General features: G+C 44.1%; 12 protein-coding genes across 12 annotated transcripts; 2 read left to right on the forward strand and 10 right to left on the reverse strand.

Annotated features, from left to right (window-relative positions):
• Positions 1 to 101: 101 nt before the first annotated feature.
• Positions 102 to 776, reverse strand: GLAREA_06823 (Fic-like protein; the record flags this gene model as incomplete). Its single annotated transcript, XM_008080771.1, has 1 exon — positions 102 to 776. One exon carries the CDS (start codon positions 774 to 776, stop codon positions 102 to 104), a length of 675 nt encoding a protein of 224 aa, XP_008078962.1.
• Positions 777 to 1,531: 755 nt separating this feature from the next.
• Positions 1,532 to 2,089, reverse strand: GLAREA_06824 (uncharacterized protein; the record flags this gene model as incomplete). The annotated part of the gene is made up of 1 exon (XM_008080772.1): positions 1,532 to 2,089. One exon carries the CDS (start codon positions 2,087 to 2,089, stop codon positions 1,532 to 1,534), a length of 558 nt encoding a protein of 185 aa, XP_008078963.1.
• Positions 2,090 to 2,562: 473 nt separating this feature from the next.
• Positions 2,563 to 3,027, reverse strand: GLAREA_06825 (uncharacterized protein; the record flags this gene model as incomplete). The annotated part of the gene is made up of 1 exon (XM_008080773.1): positions 2,563 to 3,027. One exon carries the CDS (start codon positions 3,025 to 3,027, stop codon positions 2,563 to 2,565), a length of 465 nt encoding a protein of 154 aa, XP_008078964.1.
• Positions 3,028 to 4,034: 1,007 nt separating this feature from the next.
• Positions 4,035 to 5,912, reverse strand: GLAREA_06826 (MFS general substrate transporter; the record flags this gene model as incomplete). The annotated part of the gene is made up of 7 exons (XM_008080774.1): positions 4,035 to 4,329; positions 4,383 to 4,501; positions 4,554 to 4,647; positions 4,699 to 5,110; positions 5,162 to 5,319; positions 5,373 to 5,746; positions 5,802 to 5,912. 7 exons carry the CDS (start codon positions 5,910 to 5,912, stop codon positions 4,035 to 4,037), a joined length of 1,563 nt encoding a protein of 520 aa, XP_008078965.1.
• A 2,163-nt stretch (positions 5,913 to 8,075) lies between these two features.
• GLAREA_06827 (uncharacterized protein) lies at positions 8,076 to 8,423 on the reverse strand (the record flags this gene model as incomplete). The annotated part of the gene is made up of 2 exons (XM_008080775.1): positions 8,076 to 8,237; positions 8,319 to 8,423. The coding sequence occupies 2 exons, from the start codon at positions 8,421 to 8,423 to the stop codon at positions 8,076 to 8,078; spliced, it is 267 nt and encodes an 88-aa protein (XP_008078966.1).
• Positions 8,424 to 9,005: 582 nt separating this feature from the next.
• GLAREA_06828 (P-loop containing nucleoside triphosphate hydrolase) lies at positions 9,006 to 12,065 on the reverse strand (the record flags this gene model as incomplete). The annotated part of the gene is made up of 6 exons (XM_008080776.1): positions 9,006 to 9,223; positions 9,279 to 9,554; positions 9,607 to 9,817; positions 9,869 to 10,101; positions 10,165 to 10,546; positions 10,602 to 12,065. 6 exons carry the CDS (start codon positions 12,063 to 12,065, stop codon positions 9,006 to 9,008), a joined length of 2,784 nt encoding a protein of 927 aa, XP_008078967.1.
• Positions 12,066 to 12,991: 926 nt separating this feature from the next.
• GLAREA_06829 (uncharacterized protein) lies at positions 12,992 to 15,099 on the forward strand (the record flags this gene model as incomplete). Its single annotated transcript, XM_008080777.1, has 2 exons — positions 12,992 to 13,188; positions 13,242 to 15,099. 2 exons carry the CDS (start codon positions 12,992 to 12,994, stop codon positions 15,097 to 15,099), a joined length of 2,055 nt encoding a protein of 684 aa, XP_008078968.1.
• Positions 15,100 to 15,354: 255 nt separating this feature from the next.
• GLAREA_06830 (uncharacterized protein) lies at positions 15,355 to 15,744 on the forward strand (the record flags this gene model as incomplete). The annotated part of the gene is made up of 1 exon (XM_008080778.1): positions 15,355 to 15,744. One exon carries the CDS (start codon positions 15,355 to 15,357, stop codon positions 15,742 to 15,744), a length of 390 nt encoding a protein of 129 aa, XP_008078969.1.
• Positions 15,745 to 16,767: 1,023 nt separating this feature from the next.
• Positions 16,768 to 17,475, reverse strand: GLAREA_06831 (uncharacterized protein; the record flags this gene model as incomplete). The annotated part of the gene is made up of 1 exon (XM_008080779.1): positions 16,768 to 17,475. One exon carries the CDS (start codon positions 17,473 to 17,475, stop codon positions 16,768 to 16,770), a length of 708 nt encoding a protein of 235 aa, XP_008078970.1.
• Positions 17,476 to 18,622: 1,147 nt separating this feature from the next.
• On the reverse strand, positions 18,623 to 19,129 carry GLAREA_06832 (uncharacterized protein; the record flags this gene model as incomplete). The annotated part of the gene is made up of 1 exon (XM_008080780.1): positions 18,623 to 19,129. The coding sequence occupies one exon, from the start codon at positions 19,127 to 19,129 to the stop codon at positions 18,623 to 18,625; it is 507 nt and encodes a 168-aa protein (XP_008078971.1).
• A 1,062-nt stretch (positions 19,130 to 20,191) lies between these two features.
• Positions 20,192 to 20,566, reverse strand: GLAREA_06833 (uncharacterized protein; the record flags this gene model as incomplete). The annotated part of the gene is made up of 1 exon (XM_008080781.1): positions 20,192 to 20,566. The coding sequence occupies one exon, from the start codon at positions 20,564 to 20,566 to the stop codon at positions 20,192 to 20,194; it is 375 nt and encodes a 124-aa protein (XP_008078972.1).
• Positions 20,567 to 23,496: 2,930 nt separating this feature from the next.
• GLAREA_06834 (Ribonuclease H-like protein) lies at positions 23,497 to 24,975 on the reverse strand (the record flags this gene model as incomplete). Its single annotated transcript, XM_008080782.1, has 2 exons — positions 23,497 to 24,434; positions 24,915 to 24,975. 2 exons carry the CDS (start codon positions 24,973 to 24,975, stop codon positions 23,497 to 23,499), a joined length of 999 nt encoding a protein of 332 aa, XP_008078973.1.
• Positions 24,976 to 25,469: the final 494 nt, after the last annotated feature.

The following is a 25,469-nucleotide window of genomic DNA, read 5'->3' on the forward strand; positions in this document are numbered from 1 at the left end:
CCCCCCCCCCCCCCCCCCGCCCGCCTTTCCTCTAATAAACCCAGCAAGTCTCCCCCTCGCCTCCTCCTCCCTCTCCGGATCCCCCGCCGCCCGCGCAATCCTCAAATACTCCCCCCTATCCCCCCCCCCTCCCCAATCACCACCACCCACCCGCCATACCTGAACAACAACGCATTCGCAACCATCGTACACATCCGCCCATTCCCATCGTTAAACGGATGCACCATCACGAAATCCTGACATATATCCGCCGCGAGGTAACACGGGTCAATCTGCTTTCCCTGCGCGATGGCGCGCATGTCGTCGTTGAACCCCGACACTAGTTTCGCCATTTCTGTAGGGACGTTGGCGGGTGCGGTGAAGATTGTTGAACCGGCTGCGACTGTGGTGTTGCGGTATACGCCCGCGTAGTTGGTGTCGGAGTCGCCGTTTTCGAGAGGGACGCCGGTGCATAATATTTTGTGTGTCGCGCGGAATAGTTCTTCGCTCAGGAACTTCTCACAGGTGACTAATTCGTGAAATAAAAAGTTCATTGCTATTGCTTTGGCGTGTTGGATTACCTCTCTTCTAGCACGCACCACATCCTTGAATTCTGGATTCTCGACGCCGCGTTTAATGAGAAGCTTGACCTGCGCGATGTATTCTGGTGATTGGGGATTTATGTCTTTGGCTGTGACTTCGCGGCCTGAGAATATCTGAGTGCAGATTTTGGTTGTTTCGGAGAGGTTTAGGCCCGCGTTCTCGACGGCGTTGGAGCCGTAGATGGCGCGGGTCATGCATTCTTGTGTGAAGGCGCTGGAGGGTTTGAATTGTGGGAGTGAAGAGCTTTGGTGGGGGGGTTGAGGGGGGAGGTGCGAAGTGAGATGGTCCCGTTGGATGGGATGGATTTGTTGGGGATTTAAGGGTGTTCATTCTGGATGGTGGGAGATGCGGTGTTGTGGAATTTGGATTTAGAAAGATAGACTGTAAAGTGAAGTCAGAAGGATGAGAGGTCTTGGTGGAGAGATATGTTCTGTGACGGGTAGACTAAACCAGTCTGTCGTAGGTAGTCAACCGACCGGTCTAGAACGGTGTCTTAGAAGATAACGAAGATGAAAGTAGAGTTTCCACTCTGTGGGGCTGAAGAGAAAGCAAGATATGGCGTCATTCATTTTCATCTTCTCACAAGCATAGAAACTTCGAAAATTCTGCCATCACAACGAGACGACTTGGCGATTGATTGACCTGCTTAAAAGAGTCTGAGGAAATCATTCGAAAGCAGATTGAGTCAGCAACTGGTGAATTTATGAGTTCAGTTGTGTGTGTTTGAACGAAGTAAAAGTGCATGTGTGCTGAATTGGGCTCGGTGATGTGTCTAACCTAGAATCTGTAGAAAATTATGATGCATCTTCAATGGTTAAGTGTTTTCTAATTATATGAAGCTATATTAAGTTTTTTCTCAATTGTTTGGATAATTACTTCGTCCGACTGTGTCAAACATGATTTTATATGAGCTACATGTAGCAGAGCGTCCAAGACTGATGTCATTGAACTATGTCTTTTCTATCGGAATCCTCTGACCATCAAAGTCATCTTCCGTTCGGTCTATGACACCATGAACATTTTCCCAAACATATTCTTTCTCATCTTCCCACAACCCCTCTTTCAACACCAGATAATATTTCACATTAGCACTCTCTGCTTCCCAAGTCCTGCCGTCCTCCGACAGAATCGCGGTCACCTTCTCAGAAAAAAAGAGAGTCCCAAGGACATCCTCGTATGGTCTGAAAAGTCGTTTATGCTCCTCTTGAAGATCGACAAACCTGGTAGATGTTTCTCTTAGCCAGTAGTCTTTGGCAGAACTGTCGGCGGGGACGACGTGCTTGAATTTGCCTCCAGGGAATGGTTGGTAGTCTTTGAGTTTCTCCGTGTTTGATGAATGAGTGAACGTTTGGACGGTCTTTTTGAGGTTGCTGATCTGGCTCTCGATTCCTCGCGGTTGCGAGGCTTCTTGCTGACGCTCGGGAAATGGCTCCAAGTCCGTTAGCCAAGCTGGTGTCGGAGGTGTTTGATATTTTTCGTCGCTTCGTCTGAATATTTTCGAAAGCATTTTGGTGTTTTGCAGGCCAAGTTATTAAAGTGTAGAATGAGAGGTGTAGGGCTATTTATACTTGTGTCGTGAGCACAGATAAAATTCATGTTTGCTTTGTTGGTTCTGTGACTCCGGCTGTTGGTTTAATTTACGGATTTGTCTGTGAATGGACCGAGTTCTTACTGTTGAGACAAAGGAAAGTTTCGGCGACAGGATTTGCTGAATGAGCGAAAAGATTCCAATCACGGATCGCATACTTTATCATAAGACATCTCTCAAGGCTGATGTATTCACTTCTCAAGTATCAATTGACTCACAACGTAAAATCCAAGTACCTCACGGGATCTGAAGCAATGTTTTCTCATATTTGGCCAATGATTATATAGACTAATGGAGTATTCATTTCTCACACTTGATCAATGTTATGTTGATTGATGTAGTATTCATTTTGATGAAGGACTATAGTCCTACGCCTGCATCTTATTTCATACTCAAGCACAATAATGCTTTTGCTCACCAAACGACTCCTTCACTTCGTTTTCCACGCGTGGTGTTTCAACACTATGCGACCACACAGCCTTCTCCACCAACTTCCCATCTTTGTCTTTAATGTACAGCTCAAATTCCCTGCTGGCGGTTTGTGCATCCCATTCGTTTACAGCATAATGCCTACCGGCGAAAACTCGCTCCTCGATTGTCAAATATCCAAAAATATCTGCGTACTTTCCAAGAGATGCCTTGAGCTTGCCTTGAATTTGAGATAATTGTACATGTTCTCTCCTGTACCACACCTCGAAGCGATCGCGGTTCTGCAAAAAGCTTTCGTCGGGATAGTATTGTTTCAAGGCTTCGGGGTCGTATGTGAGGAGGGTTTCGATTGTTGTCTTGAGGGCGTTGATGCGTTGAGATCTTGCCGGGTCATTGGTAGATCCTGATTCTGGGGACGGGGGCGGCATCTTGGGCAATATTTTTCCTTTGCTTTAGGTCTTCTGGAACTTGTGTTGTTGATTCTGGATTGTGCTGAATTGAACTTGATTTGAGGAAATGGTAGACCTGTACCCAGGAAGAAGGAGGTTAGGCTCGACCCTTTAAAGAGTTGAACCTTCTTTGTCTGGCCATTCATAGCTATTTCAATTTGGTGAATCGTTGGACGCAAGCGTCAATTATCGAGTCATTGGTTGTTCTTTGTAAAGAATCGATAAAGAAAACATATTCTCATTCGATATGATTAACAGTGTTAACAACAGTTAGCAACTGTTAACCGCCGACTACTGAGTCATGGGTCGTTATTTGCGAAGAATCCATAAAGAAAATATATTATCAATCGATGAGAGGTCCATGTACCAAACATGTTGTTAACAGTGTTGGCAACAATTAACAGCGGTTAACGGGGGGGGTTTCACGATTCCTCAAACCAACGTCAAGATTGGCGGTTACTTAGCGTTAGTTAAAGAGACTGTGAAACCGACGGCCGTTTGCCTTTGCGTTAAGTACAGTTTAGTCAACCGCGACTTATTGAGGATATACTTTTTGTTATGTCTCGGGCCGAATAAAACCCGAGTCTTGGAAGAAGCCGGCCCAAGTCCGCCGAGCTGGATTAAGGCAGAGGATCGCTTTTGATTAAAGATTTTCCTTAAAAGAAAAGGGGTTACCGCCTAAAATACTGCCACTTTCCTACCAGATTCGTTAAAACAACACCAAAAGAACCAGGAAAAGTAGTCTTGTTTTTTATATGGATCAGCCCGCAAACCGTACAAAACCGAGGTTCAAACCTCTCAAACCGCACCGAGGCTAAGGTGCTCAAACCGACGAAGGTTAACCCGCTTGGCGTTAGTTATATACGGTTTCAACTGCTGCCAACACTGGTTGTTAATGAAAGATATGTTGTTGTTGAATGGAATAAATTGAATACACCCAAAACATATTTACATAACAATACTAACATAATTCATAAGTCATAAATCTAAACATCTTCCTTGCCCGAAATGACATTTTCCACTCGGCTCTCCGATTTCTTCTCCTGATAGATTTTCTTAGGATCTCCGCTTGAGAGTATCTTTGAAGCGGCGACAATAGCCAGTGGATTGTTGTTGTCTCGGAAAACTGCATCGATCTGCTCCAAACTCTGACCCATAGTTTCGGGGTAGAAGAAGTATACCGAAAGCGGAATACAGAAACTGATAACGCAGAACAGGATGAAGTAGTAATTGCCGATGTTGGCGATAGCGACTGGGGTAGCCATAACAACAACGAAGTTCCTGTAAAGCTATTAGCAGTGTTTCGAAAACGGAAATTAAATATGGGTTCATACCAAAGCCAATGGTTGGCGGTCGAAATAGCCGACATACTAACACGCAGCTTGACTGGAGCCACCTCGGCGCAGTACAAGAAGTTTGCACCTAAGAAACCAATTGGAACGAAGAAGTTGTACTAATGGCTTCCTGTTAGTTTCCGTCAAATTTATGAGTAAGGATATACGTACCATGAACACGAAAAAGACACTTGCAACACCCGCACTTTTGTTGCTGTTTGGGAACGAGGTTGAGATGGCTAGGGCAAGCATACAAGATCCCATACTATATTCAAATTAGCAATGGCAATGATTCTGGCGGATTTGTCTTTCTTACCCTACACCACTGAACATGAATAGAGGTCGTCGGCCAAAACGATCAATTGTGAAGAAAGCCACAAATGAAGAGAGGAATTTCCATGTTAAGGTCCCTCCCGACAAAATTCTCGAAGTCTGACCATCAAGCCCGAGGTTTTGTTGGAAAATGACTGGTGCATATACGGAAATTAGATTGCTTCCAGACATCTGTTGATAAAACTGCAAGAGAATGCAGAGACAGAACCGGTAGAATAGCTTCTCTGGTCCCATGGTAAACATGTCTTTCATGCTGGCCTTTTTCACAGTAGTCTCTTCTAGGGTATATTGAATACCATCAATCTCAGCATTGATCACAGGATCATCCTCTGGGAGATCTTTTAGTTTCGATAGAATGGAACGGGCTTCCTCAACACGCCCCATTTGAATAAGCCCTATCTCGAAGTCAGCTGAATTGAATGACACTAGACACAACAAAAACTTACAACGAGGGGACTCGGGCATCGTGAAGATACAAGCCATCAGCATGATCGATAATGCGATTGGAAGAGCCAACGGAAATCTCCACGAAGCGGAAATGTTAGGTCCAGATTTAATTTGCGATGCTCCAAGGTTGACCCATGACTCAAGGGTGTATCCGAATCTGTAATAGATTAGAAATCGAGTTCTACATCTTCCAATTACAAAAAAGCTTACGTCATAAATAAACCATCTAGAACGACATGCTTTCCTCGGTGGGCAGCTGAACTGCATTCAGCTTGCCATACAGGCACAGTGGCGCTCAGAATTCCAACACCAAGTCCGATTATTGTGCGACCGACGATGAATTGAGCAAGACCGTAAGAAGAAGTGCAAAGAACTTCTCCAACAAGTGACAGAGCACCTCCCAAAAAGATGTTCTTACGACGACCGAGGAAATTACCGATGTACATGCAAGCCAAAGCACCAACTAAGGCTCCTAGGACGAATGTCGCAACAACCAAGCCCTGCAAGGTCGCATTATCACTCTTCTCGGATCCTGTGGTGTTCGTGGTATCAATCTCTGGGAAAGTCTTTGTCCAGTCAGGAAGCTACCAAAGAATCAGTTTGTGCTCGTGTTTCTGCCGTCCATCGGATCTGACTGACCGAGAGAAGTCCACCAACACCAGCTTGATTATAGCCGAATAAAACAAAAGCAGGAGCGACCACAAGAGCGATTTGAGCTACAGAGAGCTTGCTTCCACGTAGAAGTGCCATCGTGAAGGAATTCAGAGTTATTCGGGAGAATTGCTTGATTTTGCGAAATCAATTGAGCCTGGTGTGGCCTTTAAGCAAAATTCAACACCTCAAGCTAGAACCATGTCCCCACATCGTGTTGCATCATAAATGGAACAAGTATGGAGAATTAGATAGCTTTGGCAGATAAGGTCCACTCTGGGGCCCCCCAAAGGGTTTCTCTGTGCAATGCTGTTACGAAAGCTGCCACCGTCCGGCGGTGCTTCCCCACGTTGAACCATTTCGCCTCCCTTTTGAGGTAATTTCCATGAGAAAGGTCTCAAAAAAGGTACAAGTGATGTTTTTTGAGGCTCAATTGCAGCCACGGAGCTTGGTCCAGTCAAGCTTTCGGGCAAGTACTAGGCGACCGCTGTCGAATTTTTCTTGGGATCTTCTGAGCAAACTCTTGTGTTCAGAAACCTTGGCGACGATCCACCAATGCCGTACTCTACACCCTGGATGTCCGGCAGAGCGTGGACTTCTTCAGAGTCCACTTAGAGTCGGTCCGTCTGCTTCGTAAACTGGGAAAAGTTAGAGAACAGACAACCGATGAGTATCAAGCGTTCTCCACGGGGTTCTCTCCATGGAGAGGTTTTTCTAAACTAGGACCAAAGTCTCGGGATGTTTCTGTTGAGTAAGGTTGCCGAATTATACCCAGGATGTACAAAGGAGGGTATGCGAAATTGACTGGGCCAACGACATTACCAGACACTACGAGAGGGGGTAAGCGAGTCAGGGTGTTAGCCGACCGGCGGAGCGTTTGTTACAGAGACCGAAAGAACATTCTTTTCGGCCATCCAGAACGAACACTTAAAGGCAAAGGAAGCCCAAGTTCTAAGATCCAGCCATTTCGTTGTCTGTAACACCATGGAATGGTCAGATAGTTGGCAAAATTTGGCATTTTCAGATGGGCTACTTCAATACGTATCAACTCTGAGAACAACGAAATTACGCGACTAGCATCACATTGTCAAAACGAAGAGTTTGGACTGGTTCGGTTGTTGGAGAATGCACTACATTTGTGGTTAAACTGCCTCGTGGCGGATTCGACAAGATAAGTGGCATTGACCTACCAACTAAAATCTCAACTTTATTTACGTGGCTCCAGGAGAATTCTGAATCTGGATAGGCTCACGTGAAAGACCCCAAGAAACATGCAATCATTGTCTCAAGTCAATTGATCAAAACTCGCACTTCGAGTGCGACATTTTGTTTGCCAACAACGATGTTGTCGGGGAACCGAGAAACCTACTTGGATAGGCCACAGTCACAACTTATAAAAGGATGAAAGTTATTCGTTTGTTCTACACACGAGTAAACAGGCACCAAGAGAGAGCCATTTCAAGGTTGAAGTGATGGCGCAGCATTCACGGCTAGCTGCAGGGTCGTTGCTAGTCAAGCGAAGGGAGCAATTATGTCCATGTGGACGGTCTGCCAGCGACCTCTCGATATCGTGGTGTTGTAGGACAACATCCCGCAACATCACAACGTCTGGTCAAAAGCTTGATTTGCGAAGACTTGTCGTAATGTTATTTGAAACTACCTCATGACTCTACTTGCCTGGAAATTTTCAAGAAGACCAAGAGCTTCTTCGTCGCAAATGGCGCATATTCAATTCTGATGTCAGAGTTTTTCATCCATATTAATCGTCTTTGCACTTCTGGGTCACTCAAGGATGTGGTTTCCAAATACTCATGAGCTGGTACAAGATTCTACTAGAACTGACGATTCACAAAACTGTAGTGAGGCTGCTCGAGGCGTACAACATCATCGGGGAACCCCACAGTGCAGGATAAAAAATGGGTTGCAAGTCTACCAGAGTAGAGCTGCTCATTACGAAATGCTACAAAAGGCTGGCACACACGCACCGACAGCTCTTTCGTCCCATCTGCCCAATTCCGAGGTCATTCAATACAAGTAAAGGCAATGATTCTGGTAGGTCTCCATGCCTCAATACTGTTTCAATTTTACTTGTATCCATACACTCTTGAATGTTATGGCTATGAAATCCATCCATACATTGACTAGAGTTTCAGTCCAAAATCGAACTGATTCCTATTTCCTTAGCAGTTCAGAGTTTCAAAATGATGAATGCTGCCGCTCGACTTGAACGTCATCAAACAACCACTCTGTCAACCCTTTCTTCTACGGCCACGACTCCTGAGGCTTTTTCGAGTATGCCACCAGCGTCTTCTTCGCATCAGCATCTAAATAATTTTCGAACCATTCGGCCATCGGTTTACCCTGCTCCTTGAGAAGGTAATCTTGGCGAATAACAATATGAGTTTGACCTGACACATACACACTCTGGGAAATTAGGAACACGTCCTTTCTCCAGCTAAACCTTTTCTTTTCGATGTCAACTTTAAGGCCATCGCTCTAACTCACTTTTCGCTTGTCAATACGCAGACTGTCTAGTTCTGTTGATTCGCCGTTTTTGATTATTTCTGCCACGGTTGGTGTGTTCTGGCTCTTAATGGTAGCAAGATCCATGCTGAAATTTGAAGTTTTGGTTTTCAAGATGTGTTTATGGAGATATGAAAGAGGTAAAATACAATGCCAATCTAGCTGATACATTGAGTTCCAAGAAGAGTGTCTTATATACCCGCATTTAATGACTTGAATGACCCCCTACTTTAGCACTCACTCTAATATCAAGCATTTGGCAGCGTCATATGAAGTGATTGATGACTCAGATTAATACCAGGAATTTCTCAAAAGCATCCATCGTCCAATTGGTAACGCAAAATGAGGTGTATAAAATTGTGGTTCGCAGTGTCTTCAATTTGAGCAAACCTGAGCTCATCTATCAAATCTATCAAATGGGTGCCGTAGGTTCTTGGACAAATATATAAAAGGTTCAATACGGGTTTTATCTCTGGGGTCATTGGGCGTTTTGTGGCTTTTTAAGGAAACTTCAAGCCAGTATGACTACAATAAGTTACGGATAACGAACTATGGCGGAAATTTCATCCACGTTGAAATTTTTGCTAGATGCTCCAAGTTGATGCGTTGCGAATTGTACTTATGCTACATTCTCAGTATCCACTAGATATGACCATCCATATTACAGATCTACCACTCTCCACCAACATCATTCCTAGTCCTCTCGTTAATCGCTCTCTGATCCTCATCAGCGCCCAACGCGACACCTTTGAGATATTTTCTAAACGCTCCCGCCATCTCACAAACGTTATGGAAATCTTCTTCTTCTAATCTAGCTTTGTCTCCAGGTTCTTTATCCGTCTGCTTCAAGAATCTATATTCGGCAAGCGCAACTGCGGTTTGGAAAGCTGTGGGTATATATTAGCCATCAAGTTTAGAGGGTCGATGAGAGCGAGAGCTTACCATTCCTGATCTCGCGACCATTCCATTGGATATGCAGCATTTCTTTATCCTCGAGAACAAATTTCCGAGCGCCTCGAGAGATGGAAATATCCCGACTGCGTTCGTCCTCAAGCTTTTTGAAAAACTGCTTCCAGATATCGTTGCGGTCTCGGTCGCTGAATTTGGGGTAGTGGATGACAACATGGATTCGAGACACGAATGCATCGTCGAAATGACCGACACGATTGGTCGTGAGAAAAAGGATCCCGCGGTAGTATTCCATGGTTCGAAGAAAAACTAGAAAATTCTTAGTTCATGTTTTAAGTTGATTTCATACGGGATAACTTACCTGATACCAAACTATTCCGCTGCAGATCAGAGAGCTGTCGCTTCTCAAGGTACACATCAGCTTCGTCGATTAACATGACAGCCCCCCAAATCTCAGCGAGTCGGAACCATTTCGACAGTTGATCTTCCATTTGCAATTCATTCGTGCCGATATCACCACAGGTCAGTGCTAATAATGGTCTGGAAGTAGCTTCCGCGATACACTCTGCGGTCTAACAAATATTAGTCCTCGTTGTCCCGGAATTACTGATCCATGAGCCTACATAAGTTTTACCAACTCCCGGACTGCCATGAAGCAAGAATATCTGTCCCTCGCCCTTATTGGCAATGAAGTCCGCTGTCCAAGGACTACTTCCTTTTCCAGAAGTATCATCAGGATTAGTGTAGCGATTTACAAGCGCTTTGATCATGGTTAATCGATGTTCTGGCATGACCAGGTTGTCGATAGCTTTGTTGTTAATCTTGGGAATTTCGCAGCACTCTACATCGAGTGCCTCTATAATACGATACTGTTAGCGTAACTGTGCAAAACTTCAGAAGGACATTCAGGTTCACATACCCCATTTTCTAGTCTTCAAAACGAACCCGATCAACTTTCTTGAGCATAACAAATATCGATGCTTATCAATCTTTCCAGAGGCATCAACAATATCTAAGCTGTCTATCTTTTTCGGATCTAAATCATCGTACTCTGCATACTTAAACTTTGGGTTCTGTCGTCTATGCGGATTGGCGTGGCAGTCATCGCAATTACAAAGTGCGAAGTCTTCTGAGTCCTCAATCATACCAACATTTGGCTTTTCGTATTTTTCTTTGAAATTGAGCTCTTTCAAACTTGGTCTCGATCCAGGTGGCGGGGGTGGAGGTGGATAGTCGAGGTAATCTCTGTTTTGCTCATTGTGGTAATATGATGCTGTATCAATCATCACTCTGCCCTCATACTGGAAACGCGTCAGTTTTTTAATGCAATTCATCGTTTTAGGGAATTGAAATTACCCATCTGCACTCTGCCCCAAATGAGTCTCCTTTGTAATGCATTTGTCTTGGAGTAAGTAATTTATACCACTTCTCACCTCTCGCTTCGAGCATTTTCCGCAGCTCTCCACCATCTTCGGCGTCGAAATTCGCTGCGGGGAATACATTGAGCGACGTGACTTCTCTTTCTCCATCGAACGGAAAGACAGTAGTAAAATGCTTGCGCCTTCCAACATATCTTCCATCAAAGTCAAGGTACCATAATTGCAAGTGATAAGCGCCGGCGTTTTTGAAAATTGCTGGCGTAAAACGAACATGAGAGACAACACATGCGGCCAATCTCCCGCTAATTTCAGTATAAACTGTGACACCTGGCTTCAACACCATCCAAAGCATTGGATAAGTAACGACTGATGGCGAGCGAAGATGCCGCAGGCGCTCGTCGGCTATCTCCTTTTTGTGACTACCATCAAGAAAATCTCGGAGAACTTGAATGTGCTCATATGTAGTCTTGTCACACACTTCTTCCTCAACAAGACACCCGGTTGGAGCCTCATTTCCCTGCTCATTATCCTTATATGTGGCTTGATAGGCTACCAGTTGGTCTAGGTGATGAATGATGATACTGTATGGCTCGGTAACTGTGATTGAGTTGCCCATGACACTCGTCTCTGGCCAGTAAGTAATAAAACGTCGCAATGCTTTGATTATCGGCCGAGAGTGGATGGTGATCATGTCCCCTTTCACTTCAACATCGTTGACTCCATAGTTATGCGCTTGAGGACCCATATATGGCGATATTGGCCCTCTTCGATGGTCATTTATTCCAGGCACATCTGTCTGTAAAAGGGTGATAATAGTGAGAATGGTGTTTGCAGAATAATCAGCACTTTTGCCACGAGCCTCTTCGAGATTGAAAGGGCCAGGCCAAACATCTGTGCGCAGAACCCCTCCAGATTGATCAAGATATCTGATTTTATACTCGAATTGAGGATCCTTTTCTGTATTTTCCTTCTTTGTGTTCGAGATAAGTGGTGGCGGAAGCATCCAAGGCGGAGGAGACAGAGGACGAATACCGTAATAGCCATCCTCAGGTGACGGTGGCTGTTCGTAGTGTTTTTTATTAGGAGAATCGAGTTCCTTTGGCCGCTTCAATTTATCGCCACAGGCCGGGCAAACATATATACTCCAGTCCATCAAAGCGATATGGTTCCGTCGGCTAACCTTGCACCACAAGTGTGGATGATTCTTGACATCGGATGCTGGCTGTTCGCTTGAAGGTTTTGGATCCTTTGAATCGTTAACCGCTCCATCTGGATCTACCTTCTCATCCGAGCTGGGTGTCCTCAACGGTTCATCACTACTTGCCGGCGAAGGTCCTGTCGTTAAGGATGTGAGCGATTCTTTAATTTTACTACCGATTTCAGATGCTGGCCGATTGACCTGAACCTCAGTAGGCGAGCTACTATCCACGGTATCTGTCATGGTGTTTGATCTTGAAGCACTTTGCATCTTCAAAGTGAATTTAGGTGTAGGTTCCCCAGCGACAGATAGAGTAACGGCCAGCAGCCTAGCAATCGACTTCCCAATTACAGTACACTTCGAGCTTTGATGCCGCCAAGTTTCTCGTGCTTGCAAAAGAATAAAGGCGCGTTATTTACTTGGAATGGTTGTTAAATAACGTATTTTTCGTCGATCGTATTGGCTGAATGTTGTGTTTCAGGTGCACCTTATCTTGCTTACCGTGAGGTTTTGGGGGGCTCTCACAGCTCAATCTTGCAAAAGGTTGGTACTGGTTTCGTTAGACACGTCAAGGCGCGTTCGGTGTGACCTACTCACTATAACCTAGATTCAAAGAGCTGTCCAGTTTGTTGATAGGAAATTTTGATGGAAGAGAAAGGGAAACACTCACGGTCACGAAATCGTCTGCTCCTGGAAATAGCCCGATCATGGTTGTCCGCCCCGCTTTGCTGCTGCAATGCGGCGCAGATTCTTTGGGGGCCATCCACGCCAATTGTCCACCTTTCATATTCAGCCTCGACCACACCCATTTGCACAAATTATCCCCAAGTGAGCCTGGCGTAATCAAGTCAACAAATCATCAGTGAAGGATCATCAGATTCGCGTACAATCCTGCTTCCTCGCCTCAGCCTTTCGAACCGTCCCGCTTCGTCCGGCACACTCTTTTGCAAGGCAGCTCGCGAAGACACCTCATTAACAGCTACAGAATCTCGCAGTAATCTGGTTAAGGTTAAAAAAGACTGACATTTATAAACTCAGATAGATGCTCTCTAGAGTTGCTACTTCTTCGACGTACTCGTCGCGGCAAATAACCGAGTGCACGGTAAAGTCGCTTCTGCCTTTTGCTGCGACTCGGACTACACGTTTTCCATAATTATTCAATGCCCAAGATGACGAAGTTGGTGCGAAAAGATGAAGCAACTCGAATCGTAAGACAATTTAGCTGGGATGCCGTCGAGGAACTACCTGAAAACCCATGTATTCAAGCCGTAAACTCGTTCGAGCAAGAAACAACAGCAATCGAGCGAGCCGAAGCGAACAAGGTGCAAGAGTGGCAAAAATGGCTTCGTTTTGACGGGGTAGAGCCGTAAGCCAACATATATCTGTTCATTATCGCCCGGTTTGACTGACATTAACAAGCGACGACGAGTACGTGGAACTGGAAAAGGAATGCAAGAATATGGCAGAAGTATGGGAAGACTTCAAATCACGCTTGCCTGAATCAGACCGACATTTGGACGCCTATTCTGGACTTCCAAATCTCTCTGCTGTTAGGAAATCAGTATCAATTGCAAGTGCTGAATGGGAAGGTAAAAAAGAGAAAGGGTTTGGCAAAGCAAAGCACAATTTTACGAGCTTTTGTGAGCGACTCGATGCTCATTCTCAACTTTTCAAGATCTTTCCCGAGGGCGACAAATACACTTCGTTGTTTACGGGTGTTTTATCATCCATCGTTCTAGTTTCTGTCCGTCATAACGAGATCGCTGAAGGCTTTTCCCTTGCTTTGGCGCAGATAAGTTCAGACTTGAAATTCTCGCAGCGTCAAAACCAGATTTTCACAAACCCCAACATGAAACGCCTGGTTATGTTGCTTTATATTAAGTACTTTCAATTTTTGTGTCATGCCATGAAGTGGTACTCATCATCCAAAATGCGGTTCCGAAAGGCTTTCAACCAGAAATTTTACGACGACGAGGTCGCGAAGAAAGTTGACAAGATTAAGAGTATTGTGCAGGAAATTGTTCAGGAAGCGAGATTAGAAACCCAGCAAACGGTTGTTGCCACGCTGGAAACTAGTACCGCCATGTACGATTATGTGCAAAACGTACCGACGAGAGCGGACATGCAGATGCTGGGCGAGCAGTTATCGAGGCGAATGGGAGGAATGGAAAGGAATTTTCAAGTTGCGGATGAGAATAAAAACATGGTGGAGAGAGAATTGTTGGAAAAGGTTGATTATATTTATACGATGTTGGGAGCCTTCGCCAAACAGAGTTTGGTGGCTAGTGGTGAAAGTCATTTGATTGAAAGAGAGCAGGAAATGATGGCACTTCCTTGGAGAAAATCACCATCCCCAGCCGCACTGGGCGATAACCCCATCATGCGCATCAAAGAGGCAATATCTCATGATAGCCTACGACCTGGAAGCAGCGAACTTATAGGCAGCACAGGTGAGACCGGCTCCATGCAAGAGGTATTGATCGCTGATTCGAAAGAACATCCAAAATACACCCGTCGCCAACTAGAGCTAGACTCACGCCTACTTCAAAAATACATCAATGCATCAGGAATAAGCGCAGGTTTTACGGATAATGGCATATCAAACCTTCATGTAGCAGGAGAAATCGTCACTCGACTACAAGCATGGATATCCGGCGCAACCTCCCAGACACTGTGGGTCATAGGCTTGACATCTTTTCCAGCCGAAACAACGAATGCAGCATCTTACATCGTAACAATCGCAACCAAAGGCAACATTCCTTGCGTCTCATACTTCTGCAAATTCGAAAAAAACGAGTTCTTAAAGAGAGAGGATTCGAACGGCGTAAAAGTGGATGGTCTCATATCCCTGCTTTATTCACTGATACGACAACTGATTATGCTTACACCGCCTACAATAGATGAACCGTATGACTGTTATGCTGACCTTCCGTTACTCGATGGTTCAGAAAAAAGCATACCGCAAGCACTCAAGCTCATCAAACTTCTAATGACTCAAGTTCCTCGGTTGTTACTTTTGGTGCTCGACGGCCTGCAAATACTAGATCAAGGGAGCACCACCTCATATATTAGCCAGCTTGTTGATATTCTGCAAGGGAATGAAGATGGACGAGTGAGAAAGGTCTTGTTCACTACAAGCGGAATATTTATGAGTGGGATGAAAGTGAAATTCAAGGATCGCTTGGATTGTGAGACACTTCCTCGGAAGCTGCCAGGGAAGAGTCGGCCGGGAGTGAGATCTCTGGGTGTGATTCATACTCCACCTGGAAGGGACTGAGCGATAGCTCTATTGAACTTCATCCTACTCAAAGATTTATCTGTGAAAACAATGATGTATGTAAGCCATGGATCGGTAAGCTCAATCGCAAAGTTATAGTGTACTAACACTCACAATTTCTGTAGACCGAATCAAACCCATGTAATAATCGTGAATGAACATTAGATGTTTCTTCTCATCAATCTGCCTATATCAACTACGGGACTTGCCTCATTACCCTCTGTCGAAACCATTACAGGAAAACCCACAGAAACCATGCCAAATCTACCATACAACCAACTCCTCGCTTGTCTCTCCCTCGATCACAGTCCTATGTCGCTCGAAGAAATTGTTGCAGTCCAAGCACTCTATGATCTGTATCTAGCTGAATCCCTCCAATCTCACAAACTAGGACGACCATCAACTACACGAATTCCCATAATGTCTGTATTCAAAAAGAGCCAATCAGTCAATACCATGTCATGTAAAGAGAAAGCAGCAGAAGAGCTGGCTAAAGAGGATCTTGAATACTGGAGGCAGGTAAGAGATAAGTCAGAGGTCCAATATGCAAAAGCATTCAAGGAGAGGGAGGAATCACGTGTCGCGTTCGAGAAAGCGAGACGGGAGCTTGAGAGAATCGGTGGTGGGAAGACTGTTTCAACGTGAGTGTACAAATAAGGTGATACTCAGTGCAAGAGGATATAGAGGATTGGCGGACTAAGATGAGCTGAGATTGAGCTTCTCCAGAGTGCATAGTAGATCGAAGCACCTCCAGAGATGCCGACATAATTAGGAAGGCTTTTAACATGAGTCGCTTTGAGTGAGTGCTGTGTCTTTTAATTGGGGAAAATGAACCAGGGATTAGTGAAGTCACGTAGTGCCGTGCGAAAGAATGATGACGTCATTATCTACTCTACGTCTACCATAATGAATGTTGAAACACTTTTTCGAAGACTTCTATCTGACCGGATTGATCAATAGCTTGATTCCACGGTTTAAAGTCAGACTGTGTTTTGGTTCAGTGCAAATGACCTTAAGGTGAGCCCCTGAAATATCTCGCTTAATCACTCCGTCCTTCCCTCCCTTTCCGCTGGCCAAAGTAAGTGGTGCTAAAAACACAGAATTTCTTAATTGCATTCAACGCAATGAAGCATCCGATGTGGATGTGCTGGGCAACTTCCACGCATGGAATCTCGCCTGTTGCATGGGAAGCTTCAGTCTTGACACTTGCTTTCCTCGCAGCGGGGCTTCCACTTCAGGCTGAGCAGAATTGCTATAGACAAACAGTATTTCAAGTGGATTCAGATGCCCTGACCCAAAACTCATGATATTCGGAAGTGAATGTGGGAATGAGCACTATGGCACGATACAGTCATAACTCTAAGGCGGTATTTGAGAAAGCCAACAGCGTTTCTCACGTGGTATTTATCACCCGATTATACTCTATATTTTCTATTTGCATTCCCATTTAAATAGGAACTTGATAATCTACTTATACAATTTAAGGAAATCTCATGTTTCTGTTATTACCCAATGAAGTTACCTTGAAACCAATTTCCAACCACTTCTCGCATACCAGTAACATTTTCTTAACCCACCAAATGACTCTGATAATTAGTAAAGAAAGACACTTATACCATAACCCTCCCTGAACCCGACACCGCTAATTCACTCAGAACTCCAACGCACTCACTTAGCCCTTCCCTTCCCCTTGCCCTTCCCATTCCCGTTCCCTGTATCGTTATCCTGCACCGGCCTTGGAGGCGGTGGCATTGTTCGTGTATCGGCTTCAGCTGCCTTTTCGTCGGCAGCACGCTTCTCCTTACGACTCGCATTATCTCGCTTTATTTTTGCATCCACAAGTATAGCCTTGGGATCATCTATCGCTAGCCTGTTCTGCAACTCCCTCTCGCTTTGGGCTCTGTTGTCGTAGTCTTCCGCCCACTCTCTAAGTTCATATTCTTGTGTCATATGCTCCGGATTATCTTCAAGCAACCGCTTCGTGGACTGTTCCTTAAGTTTACTAGATTTTAGCTCCTTCCCCCCTGGAGGTCGTTGATTTGGAATGATGTCTACAGGAGCGGCTGAGTTGAGAGTTCCCATATCGTGGTAGACAGTGTCGTGAATTTTTTCTTCGATAGGTTCTGCGTCACTTGCCAGGCTCCTGCTACTCTCTCTACGATTGTTGGAGAGCGGGTGAACCATAAGACTTGAACTACCTTCGCCCCTGGTGTTGTTGTTGTGTCCGCTCTCCTGGTTCCTTCCGACTTCAAAGCTGCGATTTAAATTTCCAGTAAAACGTTGTTGGTTGTTTTTAGTTTCTGAATCAGCTTTGGTTGCAAGGCTGCGATTGAACTTTCCATCAAAGCGTTGTTGATAGGTGTTTTGATCAGACATTGTCGTGCCACTCTTTGTTGTCAAGGACATTACAGTGGAATTATGCAGGATTAACGGCTTTTAGTGCCTATCAGGTCAGGGTCGTAGAATAAACTTTTCTACGCTTACTTTGCTGGAATATTCAGCTAATTCATAGGAAGTAAAGAGAGAACTACGAAGGGAGAGGGGCAGGGGGTTTTTTATAGTTTTCGAACTCAAGGCATATGATTAAAATACGCAGCGCAACTCCAATGAGTAACGAAGAGCAAAGTAATTATAACTAAATCAAAGCGAAGATCATTCTTACACCATAGACTTATGGGATCCTGCTCATTGAAAGAGTCTTTGAAGGTTGGGTGCACGATTGTTATCAACATATTCATGACTACATTGACGATGTGCCAGTCAGTCGGTATTTACAGACCGCAACTTTCCAATCACTCTATATATTTCGCAAATCTATCGCAATAAGGTTCAGAATCAGTGTAAGTATACCAGTCAACCAAATCTAATATTTGTGATATCTTCATCGATATTATCCTATGACTAATTGATAAATATTCATCGATCGTTAACTACATGTGTCCAGCCCGTTCGTCAACATATTATGTTCGTGAATAGGCTATCTACTCTCTTTATTCGTTTATGAACAGAAAATATTTGACTCACCCTATTCATAAAAAGGGTACGATCTACCTGTGGGGTACCTATCTACGAATAGGGTCGCTATTCATCAACAGGTCTAGCTTAGTACCCCTTTCATAAACAGGAATTCCGGAGCTTTATAAATAAGTAACCAAAAAGGAAACCTAAAAAGCCTAAAAGGATATTGTATAAGGGGCTCTTGTATTCTAGAAACTAAAGAAAATTACAACTATTTTTGTAGCTATGGTTGTTATAATTAAGCTATTTATAAAAAGTATACTAGTTTATACAAGCTACATTATTGGCCTGTTTATAAATAGGATATCTAAAAGTGACTTTGCTCACAACTAGTGCGTGTTGATTAATGGGGTAGAACACATGTTTTATGTGCCTACCGTGACAAAACCGATAGTCTATAAAGAAATATGATCATGAAAAAGTCCTTCCTAAATACGACTCCGCTAATTACCCACATTAACCTGAAAATACAGGCCAGTCGCCTCCCCTTCCCCTTCCCGTTATCCTACATTGGTCTTGGAGGCGGTGGCATGTCTCCTGGCTTTGCTTTGGTCTCAGAAATTGCACCCTCGTCGGCGGTACTCGCTCCGGCATTCGTTCGATTATTCGTGTTAAGTATATCCTTTTCTGCCATCACACCTGCAGTCATAGAATTACGAGCCTTTAGCTTTTTCTGCACACGATTTTCGCTTTGGCTCTTGACTTCACAGCTAAAAGCCCGCTCTCTGAGTCCTGGATCTTGTATCATATGCTCTGGATTTTCCTGTTTCGAAAGCTTCTCTGCTTTTTTTTGAAATTCTGCAAACGATGGGATCATTCCTCCTGGCCTTCTTTGATTCTGTTGGATATTCGAAGGAGGGGCTGAGTTGAGTTTGTCCATACCATGTCCAGCGCCAAACTGGTCGTCGATGTCTGGGTACAATGTGGCACTGGAACTGCTCTCTCCCCTAGGATTATTTGCTGCTTCTCGTACGGGATCATAGGGAAGTCTAGGTTGGCCTTGGTTCGACATTGCTGAAGTATTCTCAAAGATTACTTAGTGTTATACAGGTGTGATTCTTGTCTATAACAGTTTGATTGAAGGTTACTTGAAGAGTGAAAAGGAAAGAGAGAATGGTGGAGAGACAAGACCTTTTTATAGTTTTCTCAGCGAGAGGTGTATGACTGAAATGGTCAGTGGCACTCAAAACATCGTGGAATTTATTGATGATAAGATGCTTCAATAACCAGATTCTCTAAGGAATTCATGAGAATCAACATAAAGCATGAGTCGAGAGGAACAATTACATTTGGAATACAGAATATACTACCTTTCAGCTTTAGATGAGTCTTGAAAGAGCACTTGTGTCACCAGAGTAACGTTAATGAAAATTGCATGATTAATATCGTATCCCTGCTTTGATTCTCGAATGCGTTGATGATGAGATGTTTTGATGATTAGCGAAATAAATGAACCGAATGAGTAAAGAGAAGTATTTTTTACTCATAAGTCACAAACTTGTGGCCTTTGACTGGGTTTCAAAGGGGATATTCATAAATTTGGGAACATCAATGTGATCTGCAGTCAGTTCAGGCTCTCTTTCAATTGTGAATGTGTTTTAGAACTGATGAATAGCCTCCAACTTAAAACTTGGGAATAATACCTCATGATAAAATGAAATATGAATAATCTTATCTGACACGAGCAATCGGATTTGTATTCTGACGGTTTGCGGATCTTTGCAATGAAAATGTCATAAATACTCGAAAATGTCAGATTTAGGAAGTACAATTTCTGTATTATGGCTGATTAACATCATTTATCTTATGGGAACTCTACTCAATGTCTGGAAATACTACCCCTTTCCCTGTCCTCACAATACATTCCTCAAGATGAGTTTTGCAACAAAGTGTCCTGAGTTAAATCTTGCCTCCATCCATAAGCATAAAATCTCCATACGATATCTCTCGATCTCAACATGACCCCTTCCTTCATCCAACATTTTTTATTCCACGAGCCTTCGTTCATATCACTTTCCCACTCCACCATGGCCTCCTTCTTCCTTCTCCTTCTCGACCCTGTCCTCCACAGTAATCAACCTCCCCTCGCAGCCTTACTCCGTCTAAACTCCTTCTCAGCCCTCGCATTACACCCAGTCCCTTCAGAAATACGCGCGATCTCTTGGACGATCTTCAGTCTTCTGGCTGGACCTTGTAGCATGTGCGGTGGATTCGAGAAGCTGGCAGCAACCAGTGCCGCTCGTTGATATTCTTTTGGCGGGCGAGCGAGAGTGTGCCTCTGATTATGGAGAAGTTCCTCGGAGTTAACAGACCTGTTTAGGTTATCTAAGCCTTGGCCAGCCCCGAATGGATCGTCAGTTTGAGCGGTGTTTGTACTGCTATCTCCGCTGCTGGTGCCGTTTCTGTCGCTGGGCTCCTCTTGGAGATCTGAGGGGTTCTGGTCGGACATCGTTGCAGCACTTCTCAGTTTGACCTTGAAGTTACACACGTGGTGGATTTTTAGGTGCTTGTGCTACTCGGTCTTCTTCAATTCACTCACCAAAACGTACTCAAGTTGAATTGAATTGAGGGTAAATATTCACGCTGACCCAACTTTTTTTTTCAATTCATTGATACAAGAGAGCAAGTACTGACGTGCTGAGCTGCAGCCATTATATAAATCTAATAACAATTACTCAGAGAGCCTAAAAGAGTCATGAATTCTTCAAACTTCGCCTGGATCGAGTTGACTTGGAAGTTCCAGTAATTACTCAAAGTTCTTGAGCAATTCATGAGTTCTCTTAACTTAAATCAAACAAAGACGGGTGATTGGTCTTACTGGAGCTTGGCTCAGTAGTCGCGTCCACACACATGTGCTTCCATAGCAGGTCGAATACACTACTATCTCTACCATATTTGAGGCTAGATTGAGGTGAACTAACCTTAAATTAAAAGTATCTGGGGCTGCACATCGTCGCTTGTGACCTGGCTGTTTAATAAACTGGAGGTTTATTAGTATGGATGGATGACGATCGATGAGACCAATCTTTCAAAGATCCCGCCCGCGTAAAGTGCTTAGGGAGCTTCTCACAATATTTTGCGTAGGTATAATAAAAGCATAGTCTTGACATCTTGGATACATGGAGTTTGATATAGGTGATGCCGCGGCCGAAAATGTTCCCTATCCGATTGAATTATAGTTGATCATAAGTAGCGCTAGAGGTCGGGTGTTTCAGTGGAGGAAGAAAACTGCTTTCGCACGCCAAAATCAAATTTGCTGTGTTGCGTACGCTATGCTACGGCCTTCTTCGATTCTTGTTAGTGTCAAAACAACGGCAGATTTTGATCTGCGAGCCGATGAGCGTAAAGATTGAATTACAGACGGCATTTTCCATGGCTACACGGAGATTGTTTTAGCTCAAAGGCTTCGACCGTGGAGTTACTGATAATACGGCTGTGGTGAGGATGGGAATATGGTTACTCTTGGCATACCCGATACGCTGCTCGCAGAAGAAGATGCAAATATCGAACCTTTATGGAATTCACGAGACTGTGCGAGCCAAAAGATAATTCTGTCCACTTGTCATTAGTCACGAAAGGTCGCGACTATTTGACAACAGTAGGCTTGAGGCTGTCTGGCCTACACCCTGTTCGTTGCTTTCACTTGCAATAAGTCTAAAGCAACAAGAATTGTGAAGTTTTGGAGTAATCAGTTGCTTAATTAAATGCAGCACTTTTGTCACCAGTCTTGTTTAGTCAAGTCCACTGTCTCGCACATGATGTTGAATCATAATCCCCTGAGTCCTCCTTCACCGACATTGTCAACTCATGTCAATAATTCTTCCCACCTGTATACCCCACGGCAATAGTCCCACCAGAAAGCTAACTGCTCAAGAACAGATGTATGTTGAACATACATAATCAACATTATTCTGGCATTCTGTAATTCCTTCGAAACAACTGACGTGTTTTTTGACTGGATCGCAGTGTCCAATGTTGACACCATTCCCACCCGCAATGTAAATGATCCACTGATCCCCTTGCTTGTAAACATTAAGGTCCTTGTCCGTACGACAGAAGCCGGCCTTAACTAAGTAGAATGGGTGGTTAGCAAGAGTTCTCAGGGTAAATATTGATACTTATGCTTCGATATGTCATCCCTATCACTTGGGTAGCTGAAATCTGATACAAGTTGGATAATTTGAGAGATGGGTGCCGTCAAAAATTCCAAGCGGCTACCGTAATTGCTCGACTTACTTTGAAAGAAATTGTGCTCATCCAAATATTCATTAAGAACCGTCCATCCTTTGACACCGTTTCCACCCATAATGGTACCGCAGTCTAAATGATGGGTATCAACAGCCTTTACTTGCTGCCAAGAACAGCCATTTGGTCCCCCAGGCGTTCCACACTCCACTGCACATTCCATTGAGACGATATCGAAGTCAGCGTGAACGACCAAACTTAGGAGTGCAAAGGTAATGGCGAAGAGGGGTATAAGTTGAGGAAACATTGCTGTGACTGTTGTGTTCGTGTGACGGGGGTGGTAAGAGGTGTTCAAGATGGGTTGAAAGCCAAGAACGCCTGAATGAGGAAGGCACTTTCACTCTTAAGTAGAGCTACAACGTGCTATTGTCTCATGCTAGTCAGGATTTCTTGGACGGTCTTGTAATCAACAGAGAAATCGGTGTAGAAGCGGAAACGTAATGCCTGCAAACTGAGACCAATAATAAGCCAGAAAACCCAGAACTTGCAGTTGATTATAGATGGATGCACATATCGCCCTATATAGGTTCCAATCGACTCGTATTTGAAATAGGTAGACAAGGCAGTCGTGATATTTTAAAGCAGACTTTGGATTTCTTGGTAAAAATTGTGTATTTCATTAATCCAACTATGAAAATTTAACGTCTTCCTCTATCCAAAAGCCGTAACCAAATTTAAAATCGCTCGAAGATCTATATAGGGGTGTTTGAGTACTATTTCGTGGGCCATAGCGTCATATAGAATAGTTATGTTCGGAAGACTAGTGTCGGAGATAATGCATTTATAAGGATCCCGATCGTGACCTTGATTTGGTTAGCAAGCGGGTCGGAATTAAGACGAGCATATCTTACAGTATTGTCTCGGTACATGCGGATCTTCTATTTCAAAACATTTGGGGTGTTGATCTTCAAATCGATGAGTTGGCTCGCGTTGAACAAAATGTGTGGCAGTCGAACCACAAAGTTTCCAAGGTTAGTCGGTGGTTCTGACTAATCGGAAGCCTTTGAAGTCTTGTTTGGGATTCTGCCGAAACCGAAAGCCTGTATCCGGCAGTAAACGGTATATATATGTGTTGTCGCATATCTCGGTCAACTCAAGGCTAGTTCCCAAGAGCCAAAGCGAAATTACTAGCTTCTATCTTCGGTTATTGATTTTCGGACACCATTGAAGAAGTAGCCATGATGGCTCGCAAGAGTCTGTGTTACTTGGCTTGCTCTCAGCTTTCAGAACTGTACGATCACTATGTATCTCGGGAATTTCGTGAGAAACGACGGTTAACTCAGCAAGATGGCCATAATGAATCCAGCCTTGCATGTCCGATGTCTTTGCTGATCTACGAGGGAGTGGTGGTAATATAGGCGGAAGTGACTCGAGTCCAATTGCTTTGACTCGTTCCAATGTCTTCATTGTGATCTCATCCGATGGGTTGAGCATGCTGTGGGCTTCTTTGAACAAAAGAAGCATAACTCGAAGGGTGAAATTAGCATCATTCCCGGCAACGTGGCACCCTTCTAGAATAAGACCCAGCTTTCTTGCAACATTGTTTAGGCGAAGTGAAGTTGCACCTGAACGTTTACTTTGTTTTGTTGGCTCGCCAAAGATTGCCTGTGCCACCAGGACAGTATCAATATAACCGATTATTGAAGTCTGAAAATCGAAACCGAGAGATCGTAAGACGTGACAGTCATTGCCGAGCCCATGACCAATTAAGACGATTTTGCGAGACCGATCAAGGAGTTTCTCCATGGAAGTCATAAGATCGGCAAGCTGATTGAGCCAGATTGTCTTGCCAAACAAAAATCTCCTATCGACCTTTTTCTTGCAGGATGGAGACCGCCCGATCGCGAAGTTGTGTGTTGATAGAACTGCTTTCGATGGAATTGAGGCAATATCCCACGAATCGAATATTGACATCCCACCCTGGGCAAACACTTTTCCGTTTGTCAAATCCCCTGACCTAGCAGAAGACTTTATTTCCTCGCCGTTCTCAAAGTCGAAACAAACAAATAAGGCATCCTTATATTGGTTCTCAACAGTATTATCGGAAATGTCGCCAGCACGGTCGAGGCTTACTACCAACAAGAATCAGCATAAGTGTAAGTGCAATCTTGTGATGATTGTCGAAAAAGAATAACAAGGGGTTACAATAAATTCAACATATGGGCTGCGACGTTCTAGAGGCAAATGGCTCCGATGAACGATTATTTCAAGTGTAGAGTGTTTAAAAACAGCCCGAAGAAAGTTGACTAAACAATTTTATAGATACAGTGATGAGTGCCCCAGTTTCAGTTGTAGAAACAATCATCTGGGGCCTGCTAAGATGTCCCCAACAATGATTAATTTCTTCGAGATTGACCTTCGAGGCGAGCGTTTCGTATACTCTACTGGAGCAGTAAATGTAGCTTAGGCTACATTGCAAGCTCGAAGAAAAGTTTCTTAGGGAACTTATAGATATATGCCGTTTCCCCCATAACATAACGTTAATCAAGCGTAGCAAAAGACCATTATGACAAACCAGAAGACAGAGGTAATGTTCTAGATAGAAGACTTACACGCTGCACTGAGGAGATCAACAAATGCCGAAGGGGAGTTGAACCTCTTCTTTGGATCCATCGTGGACACTCCAGTTCGATAACCAAATATGGGAAGGCTTTTCCGACAATTCTGATGTAACAAGGTTGATCATAGAGGGTTCTTTCCGGTGCCGTATGTATGAGGCTGCGTCGACGAGTGGTACACTATGTTATCCAAGAAGTGGTGAAGCGCGTACGGTAGCTGAGACCAAATTGCGAAATGTCGAGAGTGATTTGAACGAATGTTTAGGTGGAAGAATGTCGAGGGACACCCAAAGTCTGGGATGATAATATGTAGAAGGTGTTCAAAATTTTCTGCAGGGCTCGCTCTGAAGTCATTTGAACCAGCTGTAATAACAGTCTGATTTAGTCAAGTGGAGTGATGGGAGCCACCGTTGACTAAAGGCGCTATGAATGACGGGAGCCAGGAGTTATGACAGCATCGCCGTCATAATTTCATTCTATTTGACATGAAAGACCATATTGCCATTTCCCACAGATGAGAGGCGTCCCTATGTTGCATACGCCTGGACG

Source organism: Glarea lozoyensis (assembly GCF_000409485.1).
Source record: "Glarea lozoyensis ATCC 20868 chromosome Unknown GLAREA14, whole genome shotgun sequence".
NCBI lineage: Eukaryota > Fungi > Ascomycota > Leotiomycetes > Helotiales > Helotiaceae > Glarea > Glarea lozoyensis.